General features: G+C 41.2%; 1 protein-coding gene across 3 annotated transcripts; it reads right to left on the minus strand.

Annotated features, from left to right (window-relative positions):
• Positions 1-686: 686 nt before the first annotated feature.
• Positions 687-8,999, minus strand: fosb (FBJ murine osteosarcoma viral oncogene homolog B). Of its 3 annotated transcripts, XM_015021682.1 has the most exons (6): positions 8,552-8,998; positions 8,141-8,328; positions 5,770-6,153; positions 4,818-4,925; positions 3,132-3,473; positions 687-2,974 (listed from the first exon to the last, which is right to left on the minus strand). In XM_015021682.1, exons 1-6 carry the CDS (start codon positions 8,610-8,612, stop codon positions 2,909-2,911), a joined length of 1,149 nt encoding a protein of 382 aa, XP_014877168.1. In that variant the 5' UTR covers positions 8,613-8,998; the 3' UTR covers positions 687-2,908. The 3 variants fall into 3 exon arrangements, with proteins under 3 accessions (XP_014877168.1, XP_014877154.1, XP_014877162.1); XM_015021668.1 differs by having other exon boundaries at positions 687-3,473; positions 8,552-8,999; XM_015021676.1 differs by having other exon boundaries at positions 687-3,473; positions 5,800-6,153.
• Between the last annotated feature and the right edge of the window lie 7,961 nt (positions 9,000-16,960).

The raw sequence follows: 16,960 nt of genomic DNA on the forward strand, positions 1-16,960 counted from the left end.
AAGAAATCTCCCGAATAAATTGAACAAAACGGAAATTTGAAAGTAATAATAATACAAAAAAAAAATGGCAACAGTACAAGACAAAGCAAGAACAATGAGTCACATAAACAAACACTGAAATATATAACAGTTTTCACTCAAACAATACAGAGGGAAAAAAAATGTACAAATTCACAGGCGAAAGAAAAAGGACACTCACTCCACAACATCAGCCCCATGTTCTCTTTCTCTCTCCCTCTCTCTCTCTCCATTTGTTTTCTTCTTCTTTTTCTTTGTTTTTTTCTTTCCGGGTCTTGCCTTGTGCTCGGATCGTCGTTTCAACCTCAATAAAGAAAGAAATAAACGGGCCAGGTGTCTCAGAGTGGATCCCCCACTCACAATAAACGCCTCCTCAGCTCTGCACAGGGAGAACAGGGAACAGGAAGCAGAGACCACCGAGCCCAACGTTTAGAGGTTGTCTGAAACACTTTGAAAAAATAAAATAAAATAAAATAAAAAATAAAACGGGTACAAGTCCCTCCTCTGTATGAATGCATTGGTTCACATCTGATAAAACTCTGAGTTGCTGCAGCTAAAACCTCAGATTTCAGAGACTTGAAAGCGCCGGTGAGAGAAAACTCAGCGCGTCGACCCCAGGCGTTGAGTTTCTGTAATGTGAAGATGTATTTTTTTTTTATTTTTTTTTTAGGTCACATCTCCGCAGAAGTGCTTTCCTCTCGTTTTTTGGTCCCTCTTTTTCTTTCTTTTTTTTTTTGTTTTGTTACTTTATCATATCTACACCCAAAACGGACGACAGGATATTCTCCGCAGGCGTCTGTCCTCCGTGCCTCCACTCAGTTCCTATTCGCTTTTGACTCTCCAGCACAGCAGATGTATCTAATCTCCATCGTGCGAACAATATGAAAAAAAATGGCTCAGCAGAAGACAGTGGCATTTCGTGTCGCGCTTTGTGCATCCGTGTGCGTGTTAAGTGTAACGTGTAGCTGCTGTTTCAAATCGTAAAGAGGAATCTGAGCAGTGAGCTCCAAAAAGGAGAGGCTCTTCTTGTTTGGACGTCCAGATCCTTGAATGACAGGGGTGCAAAAGTGGGGAGTGTTAGTTGCGCCGGCTTTTTCACTCAAGGTCCCAGGGGCTGGAGGGGTTCTCCGGGCTCTCAGTGGTCGAGGACTTCAAAGAGAGAGGGAGAAATAAAAGAGACAGAAGAGGAGAAAAAAAACAGAGATGGGGAGAAATGGGTCGCATGGCAGGTAGGCAGACGGTGGAAGATTGTTTTTTTTTTTTGTTTTTTTAAAGCAGAAAGCACAAGATTTAGAGGAGGCTGTGATACTCAGATCCTCAACTTGCCAAGTCCAAGCAGCAAATGAAGAAGCATATAGAGCAGCCGAGCAGATGGAGGGTTACGGGTGAGCGAGCGGTGTCTGTCTTCCACAAGAAAAGACCCCGAACAAATTGTCCTTGGTCCCTTATTTCAGATCTGCACAAATACATTCAACGACAGCGAGGACGAAGAGGGGGAAAAAAAAAAAAGATAATGGACAAGAATGAAAGCAAGAGCGCTAGCAGAAGGGTAACCGACAGAGGGAACAAGGTGGGGGCACTGGTGCGTGTTGGGGTGCAGCAATAACATCTATTTTACTCAATGAGAGTATTTTAATAAGAAAAATTCATTGTGAATCAGTTCTTTAAATCAGAGCACTTTAGACTGGTAACGAGCAGTCCCTTGCAAAAAGCTTTCATACGCCTTGAATTTTCCACACTTTGTCACTTTGCATCCAAAAGCAGCCAAGAGGCCCGTGATGTCTCTGGGAGAGTTTTAGAGATCCACAGCTCGGGTGGAAGAATCTGTTTACTAAACATCAACCGGTGGTACATCCCGCAAGTCATGGCTCTTACAGAAAAATTCCAAGACTGATGAATTGCTGAAAGAGAGCCACAAGGAGAGCCCGTCGCAATTTTCAACAAGCAGCGCAAAGGGCACAAGCAAGTATGCGTTCGGAGTTGGCTGGCAGATGGACGGAGATAAACGCAGAACAACCTTGGAGGATAAACGCTGGATATAGACCTTAAGTCTGAGGTGGAGGTTCGCCTTCCAGCAGCTCAATAACTTCAAACATACAAACAGAGCTTTAACGGAAGAGTTTAGATCAACCGATGTGTCTGCGTTACGACGGATCTGTCAAAGTTTAAACCCAAATCCAGTTCAAAATCCACAACAGGTGCTGAAAATTGGTGTTCGCTGATGCTCTCCAGCCAGCATGTTTGAGTTTGAGCTACTTTGAAAGGAAGAATGGACGACAACTACAGCCTCTAGAGGCACAAAGCTGTCAGAAACATAAACCAAATGACACCAACACCACCAAAGGATCGTCTTAGAAATGCACTTTATCTGTGAGAAATCAGTTTCCTTTCATTTAGAAAGTATCGCCTACTCTCTACCGGACCGTCACATAAAGTCCCAATGAAACGCTTTGAAGTTTGTGGTCTAATGTGACAAAATGTGGAAAAGTTAAAGAGGTCTGAAGAATCTTTCAAGGCTCTGCAGATTTTTCTTAATGCACTTTTTATTTTTTAGAAACTTATTAATTGTGCCCTGTTACAACTATTCGACTAAATACAAAACAGGAATGTATTCTTTGCTGTAGCTCAAATGTTAAAGGTTCGATCTGATGTGCAATTTATTTATTTTATTTCTATGGCTCTTGATAGGAATATATTTCCAGACGTGTAAACTGTCACCCAATCAGGTTCGAATGATTGGCACTTTGTTTTTCCTCAATCTGGGAGACTGATTGGCACTGTGCGCGTACGCGTGTCAGCCTCTGCGTCCAGTGAGCATTGGGCGTGTGAGTGGTAATCTGTGCATGCATGTGTCTGTCGGTCAGTCAGAGCGCCAGCAGCGAAGGCGAGTTCAGGGAATCAGATGACTGCTCGCTACTGCTGTTCCGCTGGTTGGCACTGACCCCGCAGGCTCCCTCTGGGTAGGTGAACACAAATGAAGATGTGTATGAGGTGTTGTAACTGCCAATGGCGGCATCGTCATGGTTAACACCACCACCACTGTCACTGGCCATAAGGCATGGCCCACCAGGTGCTGGCTCAGCTGAGCCGTAGAAAGAACTAGAAAACTCTACCTCCTGCATCATCCCTGCTTGAGGCTGCTGCTGCTGCTGCTGCTGGACTTGCTGCTGCTGCAACGGAGGCTGGGGCTGTGTGGGGGCCGGGTGAGCAGAGTAGGCAGGAGGGAGATAGAAAGAGTCCTCCTTCACAGTCAAGCCCACAATGGAGACGGGAGGCGGCAGGCTCTGAGGAGCGAGCTGGGACTGCACTGAGACCTGCTGAGCCTGCTCCTGGTACGGGATCTTGCAGTTTGGCTGGTGGGACACCAGTACAAACTCCAGACGCTCTTTCTCCTTCTGCAGCTCGGAGATCTCGGCCTCCAGCTCCGCCTTCTCCTCCTCGAGTATGTCAGTTTCCTGAGCGGAGTTGCAGGGAGCGAGAGGACGCAGGAGGGGGAACAGGAGAAAGGTGGATGAAGGTGGGCAGAAAGAGAAGGAAGGTCAATGTCAGCTACACCCATTTTCTACTTGGATATCTTTGTGAGAAGATCTACAGTTCTGGTCAGAGGTTTGCACTCAGTCTTCATCAACAGGTATAGTTAAACAACATGCGACTGCAATTACTTTTAAGCACCACATTTAGGGGTACAAGTTTAAATTTACACTTCCCGACATATGCCTTAATCCACAATAATGTCTGACCGAAGGTTCCTTAGCAAGTTACAGGGATCCCACAGACATGTTGTAGCCATAGACAAACTTTTTGACCACTTATCACAACCGGCTCAAGATGGCGGTTTCAGCTAGTGTTTGGATTCATCGTCCTGTTGGAGCCCCATGAGGTCTGTGACCTTCTAGCAGTTAATTTGAGGTGACGATGAAACATCTGGAGATAGTCCTGCATTTTTTTTTTTAAGATTTGTGAAATATACCACTATGTCAGGCAAGTGGTAAACAGTGATGGCGTGATGACGTAGACACCAATGTGTTTATCTGCCCGGTGTTCTAACCATAAAGGCAGACAGAGTGGCGAAATCAAATGTGGTGGATTAGCAATGCTTGCCAACAACTGATGGTGTAATCCAGGACAAGGAACATCGTCTCTGCTGCCCGGAAATTGGGCTGTTAGCGTAGCATAGCAGTCATGAGACTATTATGCAGCAACAATCTTTAGTAAGAGGCTCCTCCTTGTTGCAAGACTGTCTGCCCACAGCATCCGCAGCATGAGATGAGTTAAGACGCCATTTAATTTCCCTTTGGGATAAATAACCCAATTTTGAATTGAATTCAACTGAATTGAAAGATGCCACCTCCTTGCTTGACACTTGGGTTTGAAATGCTCGGCCTGACTACTTCAAACCAAACTTATCGTTACTGTGGGCAAATTGGTCGATCTCTCTCTCCTTTCATTCCTTCTTGAAGGTGTGAGTTCGGGAGCAGGAACAAAACTATTCTTTCCTATGATTGGCGTTTGCCTGGAACTGCATTCTCCCAGAAGAAACACTCTCGTGACTTGCAGGTAACATGTAAGCTGCCTTACAGATAAGTTCCCTAATTAGGTCAGAAATGCGCAGGTACAATAGCTGCTCTTCAAACCATAATTTCTTTCCCGTAACAGCTGAACACAACTCACTATTATCCAAGCCCCCGTGCACCAATGTAAACCATTATTAACATACTTCACAATGCAATGGGAGTTTAGAGATACAGCATAATTATGATCATCACTCATTCCGGCTTCCAAAACAGGGCTCAACTCACCGATTGCAGCCTGTCTGTCAGTTCCCTTCTGCGGTTTCTGCACTTGGCAGCAGCCAACTTGTTTCTCTCTCGGCGAACGCGCCTCTTCTCCTCCTCCTCAGGTGTTAGCTGCAATCACAAAAGTAAATTTAGAGGCTGGAAGTTTTGGTTCCAACTTTAAAATATATGCGTTAATAATGGACACACTGCAATGAGCACGCTATTTTTGCCTTTTGACACATTGCTTGGATTAGAAATTTCTTTCTTGTTAGCCTCAGTCGTCATCTGACTGAAAAATAAATTGTACTGACAACAGCAAACACACGTACACTGCAAAAACACAGACTATTACCAAGTATGTTTGATCTAATTTCTAGTGAAAATACATTAGTACACTTCAAATAAGACAAAACTAACTTGCAAGTAACTTTTGATTAATATAGGCATTTGTTTTAAGCAAATAATTCCTTAACATTGATGAAAAAGTTTCAGTTCCACTGCCAGATTATTTCACTAATAGCATGGAAAAATTGCTTTGTTATTAGTGAAATAATCTACCAGTGGAACTAGTACTTTTAACATTATAAAATAAGGAACAACTTAATTAAAAGAAGCTCCTATTTCTTCCTGAAAGGTTAATTGTACGTTTTGTCTTGTTTTAAGGACACTAAGATATTTGCACCAGAAATTAGACAAAATACTTGGTAGGATTTTGTGTTTTTGCAGTCTAAATATAATCCTAGCTGACAAATCAAAGTTTGTTTTTTTTTCTTTTTCCACAACCCTTTACGGCGTTGTTTCTCTGAATGCTTGTGCAAAAGGCCGTCAGGATAAGTTGTAGCATTTCTACTCGTTAACCACAACCCAGAAAGTCAACAAGAATTAATAATAGCTTAATTTGACTTCCTTTGTCCTCTCTCATATCATTTACCTTCAACTCAACATACAAATCTTCTCAAGCACACAGACTTACTAACACACCAACATCTCCATCTTCACTCACAGACTCGTCTCGTGCACGGCGGCTGCGGGGTCTGGACTGCCGGATGGGACCCGGCGCCGGCACTGGAGTTTCTGAACTGGGAGGGGTGAAACAGGACCCCGAGGAGTAGCTGGGGCCCGGCATGTCGTACGGGTCCACCAGCGACACTGGCTGGGTCATGGTCGAGGTGCCAGTGGAGCTACTCTGCCCGGAGGCCTGGGAGGAGATGAGGGTTGGCTGCACCATCCACTGCAGGTCCTGACTGGTAGTTATGGCGGTGACGGTGGGCACGAATGAACCTGGCATCTCACCTCCGACACCGCTTCCTGGCCCGCTGCCCACAATGCTCAAGCCAGCACCCGCTGAAACGCACTCCTGACCGGGAAATACAACGATTTTAGATTTCAGTAACTGTGAAATTAGACTGACCAGTTAAAGAAAAAAAATACAAGAAAAGACACTCAAAACTCATGAATCAGCAATCTAATAGAATAAAACCATGTAATCTATAATAACCTTAGAAAAAACAGGGCTTTGAGAGTTTATAAATCAAACTAGTATAGGTATAAATCTAATAATGATAGGCTAGTAGAATAGAATAGAATAAAATAGAATAGATTAATCCCTTAGGGGAAATTACTTATTGTTGAAAGCTATTCCATCTTAGGTAATAAATACAAAGTTTGCAAAAAATATATATATACCTAAGAGTAATAAGTTCAAAATGACTAGACATAAACAAATAAATTAATTAATTAATAACAAGCAATCACATGCAATATATTAATCAATAAATAACCTACAAATGAGCGTAGAAAAAAAAAAGAAGTTGTGCTGGAAAACGTGGGAACATCACAGCACATATGTTTGTTTCTTTTAGAAGTAAGTAACACTTTGAGAAGATTCTTCTCAGATTTAATTATTTAGTTTGTTAGTCGAGAATCCTGTCAGTCTCTTTGCAGTATCCTCTAAGAAGGATCTATTTCAGGCTCTTCACATCCTCTTTATGAACATTTTACAATGCTGTCATCATGAAAATAATACGAAAGTATCAAAACAGAACCAACAAAATTCTACACAACTTCCTGCCACATGCAGTTAAAGTACTAAATCTGTTTTAATGTGGTTTTATCTATCCCACATTTAAAAAAAAAAAAAAAAAACCTATTTGATAACACTGACCTGTTGAGGTGCTTGAAGAAATCCTTATTATTATGATGTCGTTTACTACTAGCTCAACATTAAACTGACAATAAACTTGCTTGACTCCTATAATAATTAATTGCTCTTAGGAGTCAAATTAAAATGCAACAAACAAATGTGAAGCCTCTTAGGAGCAAAATTAAAATATGTGGAAACAACGTGTTCCTTTGCACCGTCACTACATTCTTGCACAGGAAAAAAGGTAAAGTATGATCAGCAGGGGTTTCTTAGATAACTCTTAACCAACTGGCATAATAAATTGAATTTGATTGCAACTTAGAAGAAGGATCACGTTAGAAAGTACGTATGCTTCTGAATGTCAATTATTTCTCTGAAAGTGAAAATGAATTAAACTTCATTGATTTAGAAAGCTGAACCTACAGGTTAGATTGTGAAGATGAAATTGTAATAAACCAGTCAAAAAACGGACGTAAAGGAACAAGGTTCCGTTTGTCCCATCTATCCAAGTTACACAAAATGAACTATATATGGGTCTAAAAACGCAAATAGAAGGTTCAGATTTATCACTTCTCCTTTTTTCGGGTTTATTTAGAGCCGAGGAAGAGTAGCGACTGCCATTAATATTAATCTAAAAGCGTGTAAAGACATTGGGAGAGGCGGCTCAGAGAGCTGCCGACGCCGACCAATCGTTCCTCTCTTCGAACGTCTCCCTCCCTCCTTCTTCCTCCTCCCTCGTCACACCCCCGGTGTTCCCCTTGGCAACGCGACGTAGCGCTCCAAAATAGAACGCGCATTTACGTCACGGCGAGCGGAGAGCGGAGCTTACGTAGGGAGTTCCAGAGCTGCGGCGCGGCGTGCCGTTGACGGAGCACGCTGTCGGAGAGCGCTGCAGCACCGCCGCCACCGCCGCAAGCAACAGATCACTGGGAAACTTTGACTGAATCCACGCTCCTTACAGTCAACGTAAGGCTAAACTAATAAGGCCTTTGTAGTAGATTGTGAATTATCTTACATCAGCGCGTTTGACCCAGTTTCCTTTGCTCTATTTATATAAATATGGCGGCATAAAAAGTGTCATTATAGCGGTTCTGAAAAATTACGAATAATGATAATAATAATAATAATAATAATAATAATAATTCAGTTGCATCCCATCTTAAGAAGCAGCAGATGCTAGCCTGTCTTAACACGAACTTACCTGCGGAGCACTGGTGGTGGGCGGGCTCCCGAAGGAGTCCACGGAGGATAGGTACTGGGACTCTATGGACGGAGACGAGCTTCCACGGGATCCACTGTCGGGGTCGCCGGGAAACCCTTGGTACATCTCCCCGGAGGGACTGAAGGAGAAGGCGGCACCTGCGGTAACCAGGGAGCGCACGGTGTCACCTGCAGCGGCGGGGCAGCAAGAAGGTTACTAAGGGAGAGGTTAACTGTTGGGGGAAAAGCAGATGATGTTACTGGCAAGAAAGTTAATTAAAGCCTAAAGCCCGATGAGGTTTCTTAAAAACAAGCCTCCTTTTTTTATGCATCTCTTTGGGTGATTCTCGAAAGGAGCTGGCGTGCAGCCGCAGCCAGCTGTTTTGGACCGCACGTCTGTAATTTCTCTTACCGTTAAGTTTCTTGTTGTTTCCCAGTGAGATGGTCTTGGTTTCTTTCCAAAAAAGTTGCATGAAGAAACTTAATCCAAGTCCTCTAGATGAGGGAAAACTCGCTCCAGCTGAACTCAATCTGCTTTTGATATGGTTCGCTTGTAAAATCCCGCTTGTTCTCTAACTTATCCGCTGTTCAAGAGAAAGAAAAAAAAAAAGAAAGAAAAAAACACTTCCGCGAAGTTATAGATCCATGTACGGTCCTTTAACGGAAAGTCCGTGGCGGACGCCGGCCGGTTTTTCACGGTGCAGCGTAGTAGATGTTGTACTCATGAATGAAGCCATCCGCTGCGAGTACCAGCTAGGCATTTTCTAGCTACGAAGTCCCGCCTCGGAGTTCCGCTGACGTACATGCCCATATTTGACTATATGTTGTGTTTGGTATCCTTGGTGACGTTGAGGGATTCCCTCTCCCACTGAATGGACCAGAAGCTTTTTACCTCGCCGACGGATAATAATAGACTTTCTATTCTCTTTTTTTTTTATGTTATCACAGGCAAAAAATATTTCTCACCGTCTGACAATGTCTGAGAGGAAATTTTAAGAAACACAAGGGTGATAAATATGGAAAGTTTCTATTTAGGACCATGAAGATGCGTATGTAATATAGGAACATTCTTAGGTCATGGTTATGAATGATATTATAATACCTAAAATGTTTTTCCTGTTTTGGGGAGAATAACATTAATGTAATGTAAACCCAAGACAGGCCTAATCTTTACTGACTAATTTGTACATTTGTTTTCACCTGTCCAAACAGATCACAAGTTCAGTCATGAGACGAAAGGTACAAATTCAAATTCAGACTCCATTCAAATTCTAAACTTCTTTATTGACCTCAAAGGGTAATTAAATGTTGTTGTAACTCATATTAATTCTTCAAAGAGTTATTGTTGATAATGGCAGTTTGGGGGAAAACTCCAAAATGTGGGTTTATTTACACCCAGGCAGCCTGGAGTTGTTCTCTAAGACTGAGTCCCGTCAAACTTTAAGGGAAATCCTCCTTAAACGTTTCTCAGGACACACCCGTAGGACTCATAATGAATAAAAAGAGAGGAAAGCCCTCTTTTGATCTGAGCACTTGAACACTCCCTAAATCTGAAGTCGGGTATTATTCCATGAATGGATTAACTGCAATTTGAGAAATAACATAAAAACAGGGCTTTGACCCAGAACAGTATGAACTAGAGCCTGTTTTGATGCCCTACCCCTTTGCATGTTTCTTTCACTCATTCAAAAAAATATAGATAGTTAGGGACACATCAAGCTTAAAGTGTGTGGACATTAAATATTTCCAGGACCTTTGTTTTTGTGATTTCTTAAAGGAAAATAATGACATGACAATGTTTTTTTTTTTTTAGAAACAACATTGATTCTAAGAAAATATTGGAGTATTTATACACCAGTGTGGTGTGTGGCAGTAAAATCCAGTCACTGAAATACAACAACAACAACAAAAAAGGAAGTGTGTGGCATGCGCTTATGGCTTGGTGTTGTTGTCTGTTCTCTTTGTCTTCGGAAGTTGAACTTTTGCACTTCCCAGTCGGAAACAAGAATGTCCCCCAGAGTTATATTGGGAAAGTGATAGTTTGCCATTGATAGATGGAGTTTGCCAGACCAGAGGCATTCAGCTACAGACTCCCAAAAACACTTTAAAAACCCTTCAGTCTGAAATCATCTACCAATGTGTTAAACTCTTTTACACATTGTATGAGAAAAACCTGTCCAGATTTTCTTCCGGTTCACAAAGGTAAGATATGATAGTAAATGACTGACATGTCAGGGAAGTTTGAGTTTAAGTTTATGGCTAGGTAATTTGCTCTAGTATTGTGTATCAAGCTGAAGATTGGGGATAGCTCTTAGGTTATGTAAGCAAAAATGTATAAAGTGAACTGATACTTTGAGGATTATCTCAGAGTTTAGTATATGGGTATATTAGTTTATCAATATGGCTGCCATAAATAAAAAAAATCATAGATAAAGTATTCATTGGCACTTTTGATGGTCTACATTACATTAAATCAAAGGCATACATGGTACAACCTCCATTTGTGAAATTGTTCCTTTAGTTTATGAATACATAACATCTGTTTATGTTGCTAGTGGTAATTAGCCATAAAAAAAAAAACAGCAAAACGAGCCAATTTTTCTGAGTTGCAGCTAGAGCATTCTAAATTCAGGGGTGACATAATGTCCCGATCTGAGCCCTGACTTTACAGACAAATTAAAATAATTTGTCTGCTGTGTTTGAGATAAAATAGGTGTCAGGGGGGCGGGGGGGTTAAATCTCGGGCTGCTGCCCCTATAGGTCATTTTTTAATGCTCGCCCCTACTCAAGATAATAGACTTTATCTTGGGGGTTTACTCAGCACAATCAGCATCACTCACAACATTTTTTTCCCCCAGAAAAATCGGCTGTGTGTAACTACTGACTGGACAGTGGGCAGCAGTGACGGAAATCTGAGCATGTCACTGCAATCCGAACATAAAGTGATTCACTGTGAAGCCTACATTCGGACACCAGCGGGAATGTGGCAGGTGGGAGGCTTTCTTTTTCGGCTTGGGGGACTGGCTCCACAAGCTAAACGCGGGAAGACGGGGTGGGAGAAAAAAAATTCCTGAATGAATGAATGAAAAAAAAAAAACCTGAAATACTACGTTTTTCTGGTTGTGATGTCAGACAATGTGTCGGGGCGGGCATGCTGCTGTGAAAGGGCTCCATGCTGCAGCTGATGTGTGAACAGGCGTGAGCAAAAAGGGAAGAGTTGGGGATAACAAGTTATTAGTCAGAGCTGCAACCACGTCAGAGACGAGGATTCACGGAGGACGTTGTGTCCCGGATTGCCGTTAACGGAGCCGTGTGCCGCTGAACCGGGATGACTAACTCCGTCGATGTAAGTTGTTCATGATGGGGAGTTATTAAAGTGAATGGGTGATAACGTACGTGCGAGAGCAGCCCACACTCACCGGGAGTAAAACGACAAAAAGGCAGAATTTGACCTGACGAGGACTTGAAATCTACTTGAGGAAACTGCTACTTCGGCTGTATAATTGTTCTACAATAATGTACAACACGCGTCATAATATGTCAGATTTTACTTCATATGCGTTTCATTTTCAAAGATAGTCCGCATTGCAACTTTTAATACGCTAACTGTGCTAAAACAAGCGACAGGAACAGTGTGTATGTGTGTGTGTATATATATGGCGTTCCGTTACCATGGATACGCCGTTACCCTCTGACGCAAGCGCGTATAAATTTGGTCTTTTTTGTTATGCCGCCTAGCAACCCGTTTCCGTGGCGACACGCGTTGGGCAGCAGCACACAATATGGCTTCCGGATTCTTTCTGTGCAGGGAACAGATGTAGTATGGCAAGCCAATTCAGCATATAATAACCAGACAGACGCCACGAAGCTGAATTTGAATCATTTGAATTAAATATCATTAAATATAATTTCCTTGGTTTTTATACCGTATATTTCACGTAGTTCTTTTAGCACAAATAATATTAGGTGAATAAAATGTTTTTGTTTATCTTTGTTTTAGGATTTACTGTACTGCACTTTGCTTCATTTGTTAAACAATTATTCCCATTCGCCTTACATTCATCAACATGGCAGATGTGTTAAATGTCACTTCTTCCTGAATAAATAATACGCATATTTAAATTAATGTGGAGCTGGTTTTCAGAAGTACTTCTATAGTAATTATTTGTACAGAATCTCTGTTATGACTGGCTGCTGCAACAGCATGAGCCATAGATATAATAAATATTTATTATGTCGATGATATGGACAGTGTGAATTTCCTCACTGAAAGACTAAGAGAAGATTATAGATTCATAAATAAGTATGTATTATTTTGAGTTAAACAACATTAACTATTTGTATTGATTCATAATTATAATATTGTTGATAGATATGAGGAGGTGCAATAATGAGATATATAGAAGCATATTACAAAGCAATGTAGTGTATATACATTTTACACCTAAATTTCCCCTCGTAAGAATTACAGCTCAAATTTTCTTTCTGTAAATCATATATTTTATTAATAAAATACAAAATCACCTTTGGGTTTATTTTAATTTTTAATCAGTTGAGGTCACATGTAAGTCACAATGTAATTTATTATTCAGTTCAGTTAGTTATTAAAGTGTTCGACTTCCACACGACCAGCGACTTTACTGAAACAAAATAAAGGAATGAAACCTTCAGATTAAATCTTGTCACGACTTGCCACAGCATTGGGAGGCGCTCACACAGAACCAACTGTTGTCGTTCTTGTCAGTTTTAACTGTTGGTGGTTGTTTTGCTTTGTTTTGTAAACCCTAGTCAAACGTAAATGAAATCCTTAATGCAGCACAAATTTGACTAAATGCCATTATAAAAGGCTAATATGAACACTTAAGGGGGAATAACGTATAATTACAACTAAGTGTGCTTTTCTTCTTTAGTGTCTTTAAAAGCACTAATGTGAAAACAAAGCAACTTATTCTGCTGAAAGCAATGGCTGAAATATTTCAAAAAAGCTTCACAATTTGTGAAGAAGGTGGATGCTTATTTTAACCGTTGAGTTAGATTCAATCGAGTTTATTTACACACACATATATAAAACCTAACCTCAAGAAACATCACAATGTAAACAGCTCTAATTCATGCGAAGTTACAGACTCTGATTCAAGCCAATAAAAGTAGAATTGAGACAATGGTCAGATTTTTTTCCTTATTATTCTTTAATACTTTTTTATCTTAAGTAAATTAACACACTTTACCTCTACTCCTCTTTACTTTGGGGGACTCTGGGTGCATTTGGGTCAGTACATTAGGTGTAAATCAAAACATCTGTATAATTCCCAAAGTGTGTCAGGACGTTCTGAAAGTGGAGATCGAGTGTAGTGCTTGTAGCAATAATTCTTATGTAGATGCCCTTGTAAAAGAAATGAACAAAATACATTTAGATAAGAGCAAGAAGAATCAACAAACTCCTCCCCCCTCAAACCCTGCATCTCTTTTTACATGCTACATGGCCCAATTTGACCCCAAGACTCATTGCTGCGTTGTGAAGTAATGCGACGCATGTGAGACTAATCTTCCCTTCAGACTACTTTGTTTTCCTTTTGACAGTTTGTTTGTTTGTAACTTGTGGTAGTCTAGACTCAGACTTGAAAATATAGAAGTGGGGGTTATCTGACACCCCTTGTGTGCTTTGTTTTGCTTGCCTCGGTTTCTTAGCATATTTTCGGGAAGCCACTAACGTGCTCTGCACTCATGAGGCCAGCTCCTGTTTCCTTTTGGAAGGCGGGCCCATGTTTGCTGGTCTGGCCCAAAATACTCGTTGCCAGGCAACGCGTAGGCCTGTCCCAGTTAAGAGCGGGGCTGTTTACACCCCTACTGGCTCCGCAGCCCAACTGCATTGCATAACTCCCAGTGTTTCGTCACCCCGCCGAAGGAAACCTGAGATGTCTTTTACCCCTCCAGCCAACCAAAGCGCCTCGTCCTTTCTTACTGCAGCCTCCCTCAGCTTTCTTGCTGGGATTGCATTTTTGTTGTGTGTTTTTTTTTTTTAAACTCACAGCTACCTCCAACTCAGCAAAACCAAAGTGAAACCGAGAGTGGGGTGTTTGTGAAAAGGCTGTGGTTCGAGCTCGACTTTCAGGTCAGGCCAGTTGTTATGTGATCTGTTAGGTGGAGGGGGGGTTAAAGTCCGCCTCTGTAAGCCTGTTATAACACATCAATTCTTGTCCAAATCCACCAATTCTTCCTCTGTGCAGCTGAAGGCCTTCCTGCGTGGCTGTGTAAACATTGGCTTCTGTGTGAAGTGCATTAAGTAAAAAAAGCTAGATGAAATTAAAAGCAAAGCTCTTTTGTTATTAATGTTTCTGCAATGAACTTTTGAACTTACACTGCTTTGAGACAGTATTTTTTATTTTTATTTTTTTGCCCCCTGAGAGAACTCTTATATTTTGCCTTTTGTTGTCACTGAAATCTTTTAGATGGTGAAACTAAACTCAACGTCAGACAAAGATAAGCTGAGTAAATGCAAGAGATTTTATTCATAACGGGGAAAAACAAAAGCTTTTAAAAAAACACACCTGGCTCTATGTGAAAAGGCTGGAATACCTTTCGGATGTATATCAGTTTTAAAAACAAAATCTTACGTTAAATTGTATTTGATGAGGTGAAAGAATTAAGAGGCAAGCATTGGGAGAAATATGGGAGGAGACAAATACTCTTTCACAGTGATGTGTTTTTGTCAAGCTACACATATTTAAACATTGTTCTCATTCAGAAAAGTTTGAGCAGGGATTTTATTCATTTCTTCTTTTTTTTTTTTTTTTTCCACTGGCGTTGTGCAGGGAAGCCAGGCTTTTGGTCAGGTAGTTGTGGAATGTCTGCAATAAGCACAGACTTTAGGAAAACAATGAAAGCATGTCTCGCTGGCAGCCTTGTGGTGAACCATCCGAGCCTCAGCACAGCTAGTCAACAATTGTGTTATGTCCTACACTGGCAGCTTGAGGTTAGAAGAAAGGTTGTTTTTTTCTAGACCCACTTGTAGAGTTTTTTTTCTTCCTTTTTTTTGTTTTTTGCAATTTGTTTTCCATTTTATGTTACTCTAAAAGGTTTTGGGTACTTCGTTGTTATTGATGGCACTGTGAAACAATAACTTATTTGTAGTGGAAGTTTTCTGAGTTGAATTTTAATCCTGAAGTGATTATGAATATATTTCCCATAAATTATGGCTAAGTATGAAATTATTAATGTCCCACAGCGGACTGAGGTTCTTCTGACTGGAAGTGGAAATTATTGGTTTTGAGATAAAGTCCTGATTTGAATCTGATCTTGTGTGGAGAAGGCTAAAATTCAAGATGGTGGTAAGAAGGCCAAAGACTTGGAGCTCCTCACCAGATTATATTAAGATCAGATTAGATCATAATAAAATAAACAGCCTGTTAAGTTTAGTCTCACTGTGTCAAGTTCCCAAACTGGAAACAGATCATAGTCCCTAAGGTGCTAATGGTCACATAGAAGCCTAAAAGCAATGCTAAGACTAGAAAAACTAATTATATCTTTATTGCAATTCTTGGCAATAATATCCACATTATTTTCTTCCACTGTGCCACCTTATTGTCAAACTAATCCAGCATAAATGCTTCTCTTCAAACTCTCTAATTTACTGAGATGTTGGATAGGCCCTGTTGGATTTTGTTTCTCTCCAGCATCTTGACATTTGTCTACTACCCTGATATTTAAAGTTTGACTTGCCATCAACCTTTAAAGCTTAGAGCAAAACACAAATTGACAAATTGACCCTCAGTCTTTTTATTTTTATTTTTTTTTTTTACTTTTTTCTTCATCAAACCAAATGACCAGATCTGCTAAAGTCCGGCAGCCACAGAATCCAAATGATATTTTGTAATGTCACGGTGCCCATGCAGGACATCCTGTTCGCCGTCCGAAAACTCTGTAACGCTAACACATTTTATTCTGCTGCTGAGGGTTTTCTTCTTTTCGAGAAACGTGTGCAAACCCAAAACAAAACCAAATGTCTCTAACCTTAGCCAGCACGAGATAAAGTTCTGGCCGCATGATGCAATGCACTTTTGTAACTTTCCAGAATGTCTTTTTCCCCCTCCCCTGGCCCACGTCGTTTTCAGTGGTGTTTACATTGCTATACATGTGTTTACCCGGTATAGCCCATGTGACTGACTCTCTGTTCAGCAACGTTTTGTGTTTGCACAAAGCCTCTCAATGCAGTGAGCGCACATTGTCTACTGTAACTCACAGAAGATCACAAAACACAAATCTTACTTGTTTCATGTTATTTCACCCGACAGATTTACGCTTGCTGTGCTCAGTCTGAAACAGCCTGTGCTGGCCTGTCCCTTCTGGAATAGGAATAAATGATGATGAAAAACTAACAAAGACAGCAACTGAAATAGTTTGCTGTCTTATAGCCTTGACCTGTAAGGCATTCACCTACTGGTCGTGGCTCAAAATAAATCCTGCATATCTGTGCAACTTCAGTCCCGCTGGAGTTCTTTTTTTTTTTTTTTTTTTCGTTTCATTGCTGTAATTGCGGCCGCAAACGTCAGCGCCGAGGTGAGGAAACGGGAGTGGATGCCTCCATTGTATCATGCGCTGCATGGGAGTCAGATGCCTAAAGTTAAATGCAGTCAGTGGGTTTCAGTGCTCCACAGCTCTCTGTGACTCAGACACAAGCAGCGCGTCAATCCTAGCCTACTTTTGGCAGGCTCGCTGCCAGTCACGGAGGCAGAGAGCCAGAGAGAGGGAGGGAGGAGGGAGAGGACAAGGAAGAGATCAGAGGTGCAAAGTAACTCTGTAAAGTCATCAGCCTCGCACCTAA

The sequence above is a fragment of the Poecilia latipinna genome, unplaced genomic scaffold, assembly GCF_001443285.1.
Source record: "Poecilia latipinna isolate Pla-1442-1.1 unplaced genomic scaffold, P_latipinna-1.0 Scaffold85, whole genome shotgun sequence".
Lineage (NCBI taxonomy): Eukaryota > Metazoa > Chordata > Actinopteri > Cyprinodontiformes > Poeciliidae > Poecilia > Poecilia latipinna.